The sequence below is a fragment of the Salmo salar genome, chromosome 18, assembly GCF_965601325.2.
Source record: "Salmo salar chromosome 18, fSalSal1, whole genome shotgun sequence".
In the NCBI taxonomy this organism is placed as follows: domain Eukaryota; kingdom Metazoa; phylum Chordata; class Actinopteri; order Salmoniformes; family Salmonidae; genus Salmo; species Salmo salar.
This window is the reverse complement of record NC_138308.1, coordinates 98,868,545-98,883,660: the sequence shown is the minus strand read 5'-3', so window position 1 is coordinate 98,883,660 and position 15,116 is coordinate 98,868,545. Positions and strand designations below refer to the sequence as shown.

The following is a 15,116-nucleotide window of genomic DNA, read 5'->3' as shown; positions in this document are numbered from 1 at the left end:
GTTGTTACCTGTATATGGGACCTGTTGTTAGTAACATAATGAAGTCCTCTCCAATAATGTTTTTGTGTTTATTTCAGCGACGACTAGAGCCACTTCTCTGAGCGAGAGTAACCCCAGAGATCGAAGGTCAGTACAGCTCTGTTTAACTGAGTCAAGACAACACACATCCTACACTATCTATATTGGTATATTTCTATCTCTCTGTTGATACAGGTAACTGCCAAAATGAGAGAAAATAAAACATTTGATTAAATGAGGGATACAAAGTATGTGTTTCCACACAGGTGTGTTCTCCTGAGTTAATTAAGAAATTGAATATCCCATCATGCTTAGGGTCATGTATTAAAAACCGCCCTGTCGTCCATTAGTTTTTGCTACCATGGATAGAGGAAGAGATCTCAGTGACTTTGAAAGAGGGGTCTGAAAGGAACAATAGGGGGGTTTACTGTGTGTGTGTGTGTGTGTGTGTGTGTGTGTGTGTGTGTGTGTGTGTGTGTGTGTGTGTGTGTGTGTGTGTGTGTCTCTGTGTCAGTCACCAAATCTCAACCCAATTGAACACTTATGGGAGGTTCTGGAACGTTTCCTGAGATGGCGTCTTCCACCACCATTAAAAAAAATATGGAATTTATCTTGGAAGAATGTTATCTCATCCCTCCAATAGAGTTCCAGACACTTCTAGAATCTATACCAAGGTACATTGAAGCTGTCCTGGTCAGCTCATTATGGTAGCCCAATACCCTATTAAAGGGTAGGGTTAAAGGGTAGGGTTAAAGGGTTAAAGGGTAGGGTTAAAGGGTAGGGTTAAAGGGTAGGGTTAAAGGGTAGGGTTAAAGGGTAGGGTTAAAGGGTAGGGTTAAAGGGAAGGGTTAAAGGGTAGGGTTAAAGGGAAGGGTAGGGTTAAAGGAAAGGGTAGGGTTAAAGGAAAGGGTTAAAGGGTAGGGTTAAAGGGTAGGGTTAAAGGGTAGGGTTAAAGGGTAGGGTTAAAGGGAAGGGTTAAAGGGTTAAAGGGTAGGGTTAAAGGGTAGGGTTAAAGGGTTAAAGGGTAGGGTTAAAGGGTAGGGTTAAAGGGTAGGGTTAAAGGGTTAAAGGGAAGGGTTAAAGGGTAGGGTTAAAGGGAAGGGTTAAAGGGTAGGGTTAAAGGGAAGGGTTAAAGGGTAGGGTTAAAGGTTAGGGTTAAAGGGTAGGGTTAAAGGGTAGGGTTAAAGGGAAGGGTTAAAGGGAAGGGTTAAAGGGAAGGGTTAAAGGGTAGGGTTAAAGGGAAGGGTTAAAGGGTAGGGTTAAAGGGTAGGGTTAAAGGGTTGAAGGGTAGGGTTAAAGGGAAGGGTTAAAGGGAAGGGTTAAAGGGTTAAAGGGTAGGGTTAAAGGGTTAAAGGGAAGGGTTAAAGGGAAGGGTTAAAGGGTTAAAGGGAAGGGTTAAAGGGTAGGGTTAAAGGGTAGGGTTAAAGGGTAGGGTTAAAGGGTAAAAGGGTAGGGTTAAAGGGAAGGGTTAAAGGGAAGGGTTAAAGGGAAGGGTTAAAGGGAAGGGTTAAAGGGTAGGGTTAAAGGGAAGGGTTAAAGGGTAGGGTTAAAGGGTAGGGTTGAAGGGTTAAAGGGTAGGGTTAAAGGGTAGGGTTAAAGGGTAGGGTTAAAGGGAAGGGTTAAAGGGAAGGGTTAAAGGGTAGGGTTGAAGGGTTAAAGGGAAGGGTTAAAGGGTAGGGTTAAAGGGTAGGGTTAAAGGGAAGGGTTAAAGGGAAGGGTTAAAGGGTAGGGTTAAAGGGTAGGGTTAAAGGGAAGGGTTAAAGGGTAGGGTTAAAGGGTAGGGTTAAAGGGTAGGGTTGAAGGGTTAAAGGGTAGGGTTAAAGGGTAGGGTTAAAGGGAAGGGTTAAAGGGAAGGGTTAAAGGGTAGGGTTAAAGGGTAGGGTTGAAGGGTAAAGGGAAGGGTTAAAGGGTAGGGTTAAAGGGTAGGGTTAAAGGGAAGGGTTAAAGGGAAGGGTTAAAGGGTTAAAGGGTAGGGTTAAAGGGTTAAAGGGTAGGGTTAAAGGGTAGGGTTAAAGGGAAGGGTTAAAGGGTAGGGTTGAAGGGTTAAAGGGTAGGGTTAAAGGGTAGGGTTAAAGGGAAGGGTTAAAGGGTAGGGTTAAAGGGAAGGGTTAAAGGGTAGGGTTAAAGGGAAGGGTTAAAGGGTAGGGTTGAAGGGTTAAAGGGTAGGGTTAAAGGGAAGGGTTAAAGGGTAGGGTTAAAGGGAAGGGTTAAAGGGTAGGGTTAAAGGGAAGGGTTAAAGGGAAGGGTTAAAGGGTAGGGTTAAAGGGTTAAAGGGAAGGGTTAAAGGGTAGGGTTGAAGGGTTAAAGGGTAGGGTTAAAGGGAAGGGTTAAAGGGAAGGGTTAAAGGGTAGGGTTAAAGGGTAGGGTTGAAGGGTTAAAGGGTAGGGTTAAAGGGAAGGGGTTAAAGGGAAGGGTTAAAGGGTAGGGTTAAAGGGAAGGGTTAAAGGGTAGGGTTGAAGGGTTAAAGGGAAGGGTTAAAGGGAAGGGTTAAAGGGTAGGGTTAAAGGGTTAAAGGGAAGGGTTAAAGGGTAGGGTTAAAGGGAAGGGTTAAAGGGTAGGGTTAAAGGGTAGGGTTAAAGGGTTAAAGGGAAGGGTTGAAGGGTAGGGTTGAAGGGTAGGGTTAAGGGTTAAAGGGAAGGGTTAAAGGGAAGGTAGCATAAAGGGAACCACGTGTAAAATATGTATTTGCGTTAGTATAGACATCAAATGTCCCAATGCAAAGTTACACCTCACTTTTCTATTTATTTTTTTGGTAAGAAATAAACAAAGAATGTCGAAGTCATGTCGGATAAAAAAAATTACAAAAATTCTTCCCCGGGCTGTGATGTAATATGGAGGACCCAGCAGGCCAGCCTATTCCCTATAAATGTAAACACCAACAGAAATCACTTCAAATGTATTACTTCAAATTAAACTGCAAAAATGTTTGCACTCGTGACTACTGGTTTCAATTGCATTTCCTGCCAAACCTACAGTTAGGTAGATAGATTCCAGATGTCAGCTAGCAGTAAGCCAAGGTGGAAAAAGTTACAAAAGTCATGTAGCTCCTACTTCAGAGAAAATCCCCGAGAGGTCGCCCCAAAAAAAGAACACAGATGAAGAACTACACAATTAGAGCAAGCAGGTATCCTTTTCTATAGTGCATTGTGGGTCGTTTAAAAAAAAAAAAAAATATATATATATATATATATATATATATATATATATATATATATATATATATATATATATATTATATCCAGAAATAAGTTAAATAAATATGTTAATAACTCCAAAACATAACTATGTAACCAGATGTTGACTAAAACTTTTTAACAACATTGTTGTTGTTACATTGGTGAGTTAAAACTCGTGCTTCCTGCTGGGGGGGGTTGGAACTGATTCAGGGAACGAAACCAGGAAATGAACAGAGGAACAGAATCAGAACCAGAAACTAAAGTGTTCTATACTGTTCCGTAACAGAACCGTTATTTTAAAATCATCGGAACCGGTTAATAACTCTTTTACTTAACCAGACATTTTATTTTCAGTCCCGCAAAAATGGCAAACAACGTGCTTTATGCAAAGCTCTCAGTCTGTCAGCCAGTTAAACTTATTCCAGCGTCTGCCTGCCAGCTGGAAATCCTTGCTTGTGTGTACGTGTGTAGGCGACCCGCCCCTCCTCCTCTGAAGCCTTGTCTACTGTAGCCCCTCCCCCTCTGAAGCCTTGTCTACTGTAGCCCCTCCTCCTCTGAAGCCTTGTCTACTGTAGCCCCTCCTCCTCTGTAGCCTAGTCTACTGTAGCCCCTCCTCCTCTGAAGCCTTGTCTACTGTAGCCCCTCCTCCTCTGAAGCCTAGTCTACTGTAGCCCCTCCCCCTCTGAAGCCTAGTCTACTGTAGCCCCTCCCCCTCTGAAGCCTAGTCTACTGTAGCCCCTCCCCCTCTGAAGCCTAGTCTACTGTAGCCCCTCCCCCTCTGAAGCCTTGTCTACTGTAGCCCCTCCTCCTCTGAAGCCTAGTCTACTGTAGCCCCTCCCCCTCTGAAGCCTTGTCTACTGTAGCCCCTCCCCCTCTGAAGCCTTGTCTACTGTAGCCCCTCCCCCTCTGAAGCCTCGTCTACTGTAGCCCCTCCCCCTCCGTAGCCTCGTCTACTGTAGCCCCTCCCCCTCCGTAGCCTCGTCTACTGTAGCCCCTCCCCCTCCGAAGCCTCGTCTACTGTAGCCCCTCCCCCTCTGTAGCCTAGTCTACTGTAGCCCCTCCCCCTCTGTAGCCTAGTCTACTGTAGCCCCTCCCCCTCTGTAGCCTAGTCTACTGTAGCCCCTCCCCCTCTGTAGCCTAGTCTACTGTAGCCCCTCCCCCTCCGTAGCCTAGTCTACTGTAGCCCCTCCCCCTCCGTAGTCTAGTCTACTGTAGCCCCTCCCCCTCTGTAGTCTAGTCTACTGTAGCCCCTCCCCCTCTGTAGTCTAGTCTACTGTAGCCCCTCTGTAGTCTAGTCTACTGTAGCCCCTCCCCCTCTGTAGCCTAGTCTACTGTAGCCCCTCCCCCTCTGTAGCCTAGTCTACTGTAGCCCCTCCCCCTCTGTAGTCTAGTCTACTGTAGCCCCTCTGTAGTCTAGTCTACTGTAGCCCCTCCCCCTCTGTAGCCTAGTCTACTGTAGCCCCTCCCCCTCTGTAGCCGAGTCTACTGTAGCCCCTCCCCCTCTGTAGCCTAGTCTACTGTAGCCCCTCCCCCTCTGTAGCCGAGTCTACTGTAGCCCCTCCCCCTCTGTAGCCGAGTCTACTGTAGCCCCTCCTCCTCTGAAGCAGCGTCTACTGTAGCCCCTCCCCCTCTGATGACGTTACAAACGTGATTGAGAAATTAGGGAAATTAGGGAAATTAGGGAAAGAGATGCTAGTTAAGGATGGATTCATGAACTAACGTTCGGTCTGGTCCAGCGTTAAGCCGACTCTGATAGAAGCCGCTCCTCCGTAGGTATAATTCAGATTAATGCATGTCATAACAAGGTGCCCAGGGCTTCAAGCCAAGCTTCCTCCGCCCTCTCTCACTCTCTCCCCTCCCGCTACATGGCAGTCTCATCTCTCGCCCTTCACTGGTCTGTCCAACACTGGTCTGTCCAACACTGGTCTGTCCATAGTGACTGGTCTGTCCATAGTGACTGGTCTGTCCTACACTGGTCTGTCCATAGTGACTAGTCTGTCCTACACTGGTCTGTCCATAGTGACTGGTCTGTCCATAGTGACTGGTCTGTCCTACACTGGTCTGTCCATAGTGACTGGTCTGTCCTACACTGGTCTGTCCATAGTGACTAGTCTGTCCTACACTGGTCTGTCCATAGTGACTGGTCTGTCCATAGTGACTGGTCTGTCCAACACTGGTCTGTCCATAGTGACTGGTCTGTCCTACACTGGTCTGTCCAACACTGGTCTGTCCATAGTGACTGGTCTGTCCATAGTGACTGGTCTGTCCTACACTGGTCTGTCCATAGTGACTGGTCTGTCCATAGTGACTGGTCTGTCCATAGTGACTGGTCTGTCCTACACTGGTCTGTCCATAGTGACTGGTCTGTCCTACACTGGTCTGTCCATAGTGACTGGTCTGTCCATAGTGACTGGTCTGTCCTACACTGGTCTGTCCATAGTGACTGGTCTGTCCATAGTGACTGGTCTGTCCATAGTGACTGGTCTGTCCTACACTGGTCTGTCCATAGTGACTGGTCTGTCCAACACTGGTCTGTCCATAGTGACTGGTCTGTCCATAGTGACTGGTCTGTCCTACACTGGTCTGTCCATAGTGACTGGTCTGTCCTACACTGGTCTGTCCATAGTGACTGGTCTGTCCATAGTGACTGGTCTGTCCATAGTGACTGGTCTGTCCATAGTGACTGGTCTGTCCATAGTGACTGGTCTGTCCTACACTGGTCTGTCCATAGTGACTGGTCTGTCCATAGTGACTGGTCTGTCCATAGTGACTGGTCTGTCCAACACTGGTCTGTCCATAGTGACTGGTCTGTCCTACACTGGTCTGTCCAACACTGGTCTGTCCATAGTGACTGGTCTGTCCAACACTGGTCTGTCCATAGTGACTGGCTGTCCTACACTGGTCTGTCCAACACTGGTCTGTCCATAGTGACTGGTCTGTCCATAGTGACTGGTCTGTCCAACACTGGTCTGTCCATAGTGACTGGTCTGTCCATAGTGACTGGTCTGTCCAACACTGGTCTGTCCATAGTGACTGGTCTGTCCAACACTGGTCTGTCCATAGTGACTGGTCTGTCCTACACTGGTCTGTCCATAGTGACTGGTCTGTCCTACACTGGTCTGTCCATAGTGACTGGTCTGTCCATAGTGACTGGTCTGTCCATAGTGACTGGCTGTCCAACACTGGTCTGTCCATAGTGACTGGTCTGTCCATAGTGACTGGTCTGTCCAACACTGGTCTGTCCATAGTGACTGGTCTGTCCAACACTGGTCTGTCCATAGTGACTGGTCTGTCCATAGTGACTGGTCTGTCCATAGTGACTGGTCTGTCCTACACTGGTCTGTCCAACACTGGTCTGTCCATAGTGACTGGTCTGTCCAACACTGGTCTGTCCAACACTGGTCTGTCCATAGTGACTGGTCTGTCCAACACTGGTCTGTCCATAGTGACTGGTCTGTCCAACACTGGTCTGTCCATAGTGACTGGTCTGTCCTACACTGGTCTGTCCATAGTGACTGGTCTGTCCATAGTGACTGGTCTGTCCATAGTGACTGGTCTGTCCATAGTGACTGGTCTGTCCTACACTGGTCTGTCCATAGTGACTGGTCTGTCCTACACTGGTCTGTCCTACACTGGTCTGTCCATAGTGACTGGTCTGTCCATAGTGACTGGTCTGTCCTACACTGGTCTGTCCAACACTGGTCTGTCCATAGTGACTGGTCTGTCCATAGTGACTGGTCTGTCCAACACTGGTCTGTCCATAGTGACTGGTCTGTCCATAGTGACTGGTCTGTCCAACACTGGTCTGTCCATAGTGACTGGCTGTCCTACACTGGTCTGTCCAACACTGGTCTGTCCATAGTGACTGGTCTGTCCAACACTGGTCTGTCCATAGTGACTGGTCTGTCCATAGTGACTGGTCTGTCCAACACTGGTCTGTCCATAGTGACTGGCTGTCCTACACTGGTCTGTCCAACACTGGTCTGTCCATAGTGACTGGTCTGTCCAACACTGGTCTGTCCATAGTGACTGGTCTGTCCATAGTGACTGGTCTGTCCAACACTGGTCTGTCCATAGTGACTGGTCTGTCCAACACTGGTCTGTCCATAGTGACTGGTCTGTCCTACACTGGTCTGTCCATAGTGACTGGTCTGTCCTACACTGGTCTGTCCATAGTGACTGGTCTGTCCATAGTGACTGGTCTGTCCATAGTGACTGGCTGTCCAACACTGGTCTGTCCATAGTGACTGGTCTGTCCATAGTGACTGGTCTGTCCAACACTGGTCTGTCCATAGTGACTGGTCTGTCCATAGTGACTGGTCTGTCCAACACTGGTCTGTCCATAGTGACTGGTCTGTCCATAGTGACTGGTCTGTCCAACACTGGTCTGTCCATAGTGACTGGTCTGTCCAACACTGGTCTGTCCATAGTGACTGGTCTGTCCAACACTGGTCTGTCCATAGTGACTGGCTGTCCAACACTGGTCTGTCCATAGTGACTGGTCTGTCCAACACTGATCTGTCCATAGTGACTGGTCTGTCCAACACTGATCTGTCCATAGTGATTGGCTGCACAGTGAGTGTGTTTGTCTGTCATTGTGAGGCTTAATGACTTTCCTATACAGAAAAAAACTAATTTCAGAGGTTTCAAAAGGGACAGAAAGGAACTATAAATAAACCGGTACTTTTTGGGGTTCAGAACCGGTACAGAACTCTGTTTTGCTGGTTGGAACAGTGGAACGGTTCTGTTCAGGAAAATAATAATTTGTGTGCCAACCCCTTTTCCTACCCGTTAAAACACTATGTAAGTGTTTCCTTTATTTTGGCAGTTATCTGTATATATCTTTATTTTCTATTTCTCTATCAGGTTGATATCCTCTCTATGTTGTCCTAGCTCTATGATGATATCTTCTCTATGTTGTCCTAGCTCTATGATGATATCTTCTCTATGTTGTCCTAGCTCTATGATGATATCCTCCATGTTGTCCTAGCTCTATGATGAAATACTTCTCTATGTTGTCCTAGCTCTATGATGATATCCTCTCTATGTTGTCCTAGCTCTATGATGATATCTTCTCTGTTGTCCTAGCTCTATGATGATATCCTCTATGTTGTCCTAGCTCTATGATGATTTCCTCTCTGTTGTCAGAGCTCTCTGATTTCCTCTCTATGTTGTCCTAGCTCTATGATGATTACCTCTCTATGTTGTCTTAGCTCTATGATGGTATCCTCTCTATGTTGTCCTAGGTCTATGATGATATCCTCTATGTTGTCCTAGCTCTATGATGATTTCCTCTCTATGTTGTCCTAGCTCTATGATGATTTCCTCTCTGTTGTCCTAGCTCTATGATGGTATCCTCTCTATGTTGTCCTAGCTCTATGATGGTATCCTCTCTATGTTGTCCTAGCTCTATGATGATATCCTCTCTATGTTGTCCTAGCTCTATGATGATATCCTCTATGTTGTCCTAGCTCTATGATGATTTCCTCTCTATGTTGTCCTAGCTCTATGATGATATCCTCTCTATGTTGTCGTAGCTCTATGCTCATGTCCTCTATGTGTTGTATCTCTACGCCAGGCGTCCAGAGATCACCATCCTTTCAGCAGAGCCACTGGTGTCTAATACCTGGTTCCCCGGGGCTTCTGGGGGATTCCCTCCTCCTCCTCCTCCCGCCGCTCAGATCTGGGGCAGTAGTATACCTCCTACTATACAGGTAACTAACCCTCCTCCTCCCACCACTATGATCTGGGGCAGTAGTATACCTCCTACTATACAGGTAACTACCCCTCCTCCCACCACTATGATCTGGGGCAGTAGTATACCACCTACTATACAGGTAACTACCCCTCCTCCTCCCACCACTATGATCTGGGGCAGTAGTATACCTCCTACTATACAGGTAACTACCCCTCCTCCCACCACTATGATCTGGGGCAGTAGTATACCTCCTACTATACAGGTAACTACCCCTCCTCCCACCACTATGATCTGGGGCAGTAGTATACCTCCTACTATACAGGTAACTAACCCTCCTCCCACCACTATGATCTGGGGCAGTAGTATACCTCCTACTATACAGGTAACTACCCCTCCTCCCACCACTATGATCTGGGGCAGTAGTATACCTCCTACTATACAGGTAACTACCCCTCCTCCCCCACCACTATGATCTGGGGCAGTAGTATACCTCCTACTATACAGGTAACTACCCCTCCTCCTCCCACCACTATGATCTGGGGCAGTAGTATACCTCCTACTATACAGGTAACTACCCCTCCTCCTCCCACCACTATGATCTGGGGCAGTAGTATACCTCCTACTATACAGGTAACTACCCCTCCTCCTCCTCCTCCCACCACTATGATCTGGGGCAGTAGTATACCTCCTACTATACAGGTAACTACCCCTCCTCCTCCCACCACTATGATCTGGGGCAGTAGTATACCTCCTACTATACAGGTAACTACCCCTCCTCCCACCACTATGATCTGGGGCAGTAGTATACCTCCTACTATACAGGTAACTACCCCTCCTCCCACCACTATGATCTGGGGCAGTAGTATACCTCCTACTATACAGGTAACTACCCCTCCTCCCACCACTATGATCTGGGGCAGTAGTATACCTCCTACTATACAGGTAACTACCCCTCCTCCTCCCACCACTATGATCTGGGGCAGTAGTATACCTCCTACTATACAGGTAACTAACCCCTCCTCCTCCCACCACTATGATCTGGGGCAGTAGTATACCTCCTACTATACAGGTAACTACCCCTCCTCCCACCACTATGATCTGGGGCAGTAGTATACCTCCTACTATACAGGTAACTACCCCTCCTCCCACCACTATGATCTGGGGCAGTAGTATACCTCCTACTATACAGGTAACTACCCCTCCTCCTCCTCCCACCACTATGATCTGGGGCAGTAGTATACCTCCTACTATACAGGTAACTACCCCTCCTCCCACCACTATGATCTGGGGCAGTAGTATACCTCCTACTATACAGGTAACTACCCCTCCTCCTCCTCCCACCACTATGATCTGGGGCAGTAGTATACCTCCTACTATACAGGTAACTACCCCTCCTCCCACCACTATGATCTGGGGCAGTAGTATACCTCCTACTATACAGGTAACTACCCCTCCTCCTCCTCCCACCACTATGATCTGGGGCAGTAGTATACCTCCTACTATACAGGTAACTACCCCTCCTCCCACCACTATGATCTGGGGCAGTAGTATACCTCCTACTATACAGGTAACTACCCCTCCTTCTCCCACCACTATGATCTGGGGCAGTAGTATACCTCCTACTATACAGGTAACTACCCCTCCTCCTCCCACCACTATGATCTGGGGCAGTAGTATACCTCCTACTATACAGGTAACTACCCCTCCTCCCACCACTATGATCTGGGGCAGTAGTATACCTCCTACTATACAGGTAACTACCCCTCCTCCCACCACTATGATCTGGGGCAGTAGTATACCTCCTACTATACAGGTAACTACCCCTCCTCCTCCTCCTCCCACCACTATGATCTGGGGCAGTAGTATACCTCCTACTATACAGGTAACTACCCCTCCTCCCACCACTATGATCTGGGGCAGTAGTATACCTCCTACTATACAGGTAACTACCCCTCCTCCCACCACTATGATCTGGGGCAGTAGTATACCTCCTACTATACAGGTAACTACCCCTCCTCCTCCTCCTCCCACCACTATGATCTGGGGCAGTAGTATACCTCCTACTATACAGGTAACTACCCCTCCTCCTCCCACCACTATGATCTGGGGCAGTAGTATACCTCCTACTATACAGGTAACTACCCCTCCTCCTCCTCCTCCCACCACTATGATCTGGGGCAGTAGTATACCTCCTACTATACAGGTAACTACCCCTCCTCCTCCTCCCCCACCACTATGATCTGGGGCAGTAGTATACCTCCTAATATACAGGTAACTACCCCCTCCTCCCACCACTATGATCTGGGGCAGTAGTATACCTCCTACTATACAGGTAACTACCCCTCCTCCCACCACTATGATCTGGGGCAGTAGTATACCTCCTACTATACAGGTAACTACCCCTCCTCCTCCTCCCACCACTATGATCTGGGGCAGTAGTATACCTCCTACTATACAGGTAACTACCCCTCCTCCTCCTCCCACCACTATGATCTGGGGCAGTAGTATACCTCCTACTATACAGGTAACTACCCCTCCTCCTCCTCCCCCACCACTATGATCTGGGGCAGTAGTATACCTCCTACTATACAGGTAACTACCCCTCCTCCCACCACTATGATCTGGGGCAGTAGTATACCTCCTACTATACAGGTAACTACCCCTCCTCCTCCCACCACTATGATCTGGGGCAGTAGTATACCACCTACTATACAGGTAACTACCCCTCCTCCTCCCACCACTATGATCTGGGGCAGTAGTATACCTCCTACTATACAGGTAACTACCCCTCCTCCCACCACTATGATCTGGGGCAGTAGTATACCTCCTACTATACAGGTAACTAACCCTCCTCCCACCACTATGATCTGGGGCAGTAGTATACCTCCTACTATACAGGTAACTACCCCTCCTCCCACCACTATGATCTGGGGCAGTAGTATACCTCCTACTATACAGGTAACTAACCCTCCTCCCACCACTATGATCTGGGGCAGTAGTATACCTCCTACTATACAGGTAACTACCCCTCCTCCCACCACTATGATCTGGGGCAGTAGTATACCTCCTACTATACAGGTAACTAACCCTCCTCCCACCACTATGATCTGGGGCAGTAGTATACCTCCTACTATACAGGTAACTAATCCTGAATGTTGGTTTTCCGTCAATTTGTTGTCGAGGGGAATTTCATATTATTATGTGACTACAGCCTGGGTCTATTATAATCACATCACATTGTGATGTCATGATGTGGGACAAAAGTATCGTTTCATTTTTTTTAATTTCACTTTTTGTTGGGGTGTTGGGGGGATTGGCCAATAGGGAGAAAAACCTTCGTATATGACAGTGTTTTATGATAATCACGATAGACGAAGGTTGACATAGCCCAACCCTAGTAAAGACCTGTCATGGTTTTATAATTCCTCTGTAAATATGTCCCCTGTGTTTATCACTCTCTGGGGTCGATCGGATGACTTGCAGTAATCTGTGCTCTTTCGTGATGTGAGTCATGAATAGTTTTGTTGACAATTTTGTTTTCCTCCCTGGCTCTTCCTCCCTCCCCTCCACCTCCCAGCCTCCCCCCTCCTATGATGAGGTGATTAGAGAGAAGAGACAGGAACAGGATCAAGTGTTGCCTCTCTCCTCCTCTTCCTTCTCCTCACCCTTATGCTCCGTCTCCACGACTACCATCGCCACGCAGACTGACACCGGACCAAAATCCTCAGTTCCAACTCGCAGTCACGCCCCAGTCCAGAGAGGCTCAGTGGGTAAGAGAGGGAGAGGTTGACAGCACACAGTCTATTAATCAGTTCTTAGATTTCTGTTTTGGGATGTGTAGTTCTAGAATAGTTCAGTGTTGAGAGGCTGTTTTGGGATGTGTAGTTCTAGAATAGTTCAGTGTTTGAGCGGCTGTTTTGGGATGTGTAGTTCTAGATTAGTTCAGTGTTGAGCGGCTGTTTTGGGATGTGTAGTTCTAGAATAGTTCAGTGTTGAGCGGCTGTTTTGGGATGTGTAGTTTTAGATTAGTTCAGTGTTGAGCGGCTGTTTTGGGATGTGTAGTTTTAGATTAGTTCAGTGTTGAGCGGCTGTTTTGGGATGTGTAGTTTTAGATTCGTTTTAGATTAGATTAGTTCAATGTTTGAGCGGCTGTTTTGGGATGTGTAGTTTTAGATTAGTTCAGTGTTGAGCGGCTGTTTTGGGATGTGTAGTTCTAGAATAGTTCAGTGTTGAGAGGCTGTTTTGGGATGTGTAGTTTTAGATTAGTTCAGTGTTGAGAGGCTGTTTTGGGATGTGTAGTTTTAGATTCGTTTTAGATTAGATTAGTTCAATGTTTGAGCGGCTGTTTTGGGATGTGTAGTTTTAGATTAGTTCAGTGTTGAGAGGCTGTTTTGGGATGTGTAGTTTTAGATTAGTTTTAGATTAGATTAGTTCAATGTTTGAGCGGCTGTTTTGGGATGTGTAGTTTTAGATTAGTTTTAGATTAGATTAGTTCAGTGTTTGAGAGGCTGTTTTGGGATGTGTAGTTTTAGATTAGTTCAGTGTTGAGCGGCTGTTTTGGGATGTGTAGTTCTAGATTAGTTCAGTGTTTAGAGGCTGTTTTGGGGTCCAAAATCTGACATTAGGTCAAATTCATCCTACTTCTACTGGTGCTTGTTGCTTCAATGTGTGAATTGGTGTTTGTTTGTAGCCACCAGAGCTCCAAAACCTCCCAGACCTTCTTTTCCCTTTATATCCAAACCTGATGACACGCCGTCGCGCGTTGATGACACGGTGGGAACTGCTACTGCTACTGTCGACCCTCTCCTTTTCCTAGAAGACCGTCCGGCACTACACACACACACTCCGACCAGCAGACACACCGAGGACACCAGACCAGCAGCGTTTCACAGTGACCTCTTGACCTCTGATCCTTTCTCACCTCTGACCTTTGCCTCTGGCAGCCAGACCGACCAATGGGTGCAGTCCTCCTCGGTCCCACCCCCTCATTCCACTGTTGCCTTGACAACTCCCTCCTCCCCTCCTCTGCTTCATAACCGGCCCAGGCCACACCCTCGCACGAAGAATAGCCTTCGACCAATCAGGCGAGAGGTCAAGGTTCAGACCCTGGTGAGGCTGGGACAGACAGAAAGTGAGGTCACAGAGAACCAGGAAGTGAGTTATCAGGAGGGGAAGTACCTTCAGGAGCTCCTGGACGCCTTTAGCTCTGACGATTGGGGCTTACCTGATCACCATAGCAACGACAACAGCGAGAGCGACTCGGGAGAAGAAGAAGAGGAAGATATGAGTACTCTGAGAGCCAGGATACAAGCCTTCGAGCAGCAGCAACAGGCAGAGGACCACGGTAGCCATGCAGACAACGGCGCGTTGCTAGGGCGGGGGAGACCTGAACCCCGTCACCGAGTCCAGGCCCCGTCCAAACCGGCCCCTCCCATCGCCCCTAAACCCTCCCTCGCAACCAAGACCGCCTGCAAAGGAGTCTGGCAAGGAGGAGGCTCGGTGGCGATCGCCGTGAACTTGACTGCTGATACAACCACCGCACAGCCCAAACCCAGTGACCCGTCTCCCAAACCCAGTGACCCGTCTCCCAAACCCAGTGACCCGTCTCCCAAACCCAGTGACCCGTCTCCCAAACCCAGTGACCCGTCTCCCAAACCTATTAAGACCACCTTAAGTACCCCTGTCCTTGTTCCTGTCCCTGCCCTTAACCCTATTGTCCCAATCCCTGCACCCCGACCCCTGCTCCCTAGAAAGCCCCACTCTGAACCCCAAAGACCAGACCGCCAGGCGGGGCAGACAGAGGGGACCCCCCCAAATCCCTGTCCTCCTCCCAGACCTCCAGTAGCACCCAGGACTAAACCCTCCGTAGACCTCCACAGCACCAACACTAGACCAAGTGTTGCTCAGAAGCCCACTGCCATGACGTCATCCGGTCGAGCAAGTGGTAAGTGAGCACTAAGCTACCTATGATGTGTTTTGAGAAGTGTGAAAGCCCGCTAACTGAGAAGTGTGATAGCCCGCTAACTGAGAAGTGTGATAGCCCGCTAACTGAGAAGTGTGATAGCCCGCTAACTGAGAAGTTTTTGAAACATTTAAAAATATATATATACTTAACCTTTATTTAACAAGGCAAGGAGTTTTTTGGTATAAAAAGAAACGGAATACCTAGTGAAATATACATGGAGGAGACTTAACCTGTCTGGGCTAGGGGGCAGTATTTTCAC

The 15,116-nt window shown here is 48.0% G+C and overlaps 1 protein-coding gene and 1 long non-coding RNA gene across 2 annotated transcripts in view; both read left to right on the top strand.

Moving 5' to 3' along the window:
* The window catches only part of LOC123732444 (uncharacterized), a 14,932-nt gene extending 6,080 nt beyond the window's left edge, over positions 1 to 8,852 (top strand). The window contains exons 3-4 of the long non-coding RNA XR_014381510.1: positions 78 to 126; positions 8,773 to 8,852. This is a non-coding gene — a long non-coding RNA (uncharacterized LOC123732444). The remainder of the gene's footprint in view (positions 1 to 77; positions 127 to 8,772) is intronic.
* Positions 8,853 to 11,994: 3,142 nt separating this feature from the next.
* The window catches only part of LOC106578205 (uncharacterized), a 28,858-nt gene continuing 25,736 nt past the window's right edge, over positions 11,995 to 15,116 (top strand). Inside the window, exons 1-3 of the mRNA XM_082964607.1 lie at positions 11,995 to 12,030; positions 12,470 to 12,662; positions 13,583 to 14,836. Coding sequence (XP_082820733.1) covers positions 11,995 to 12,030; positions 12,470 to 12,662; positions 13,583 to 14,836 — 1,483 coding nt within the window. The remainder of the gene's footprint in view (positions 12,031 to 12,469; positions 12,663 to 13,582; positions 14,837 to 15,116) is intronic.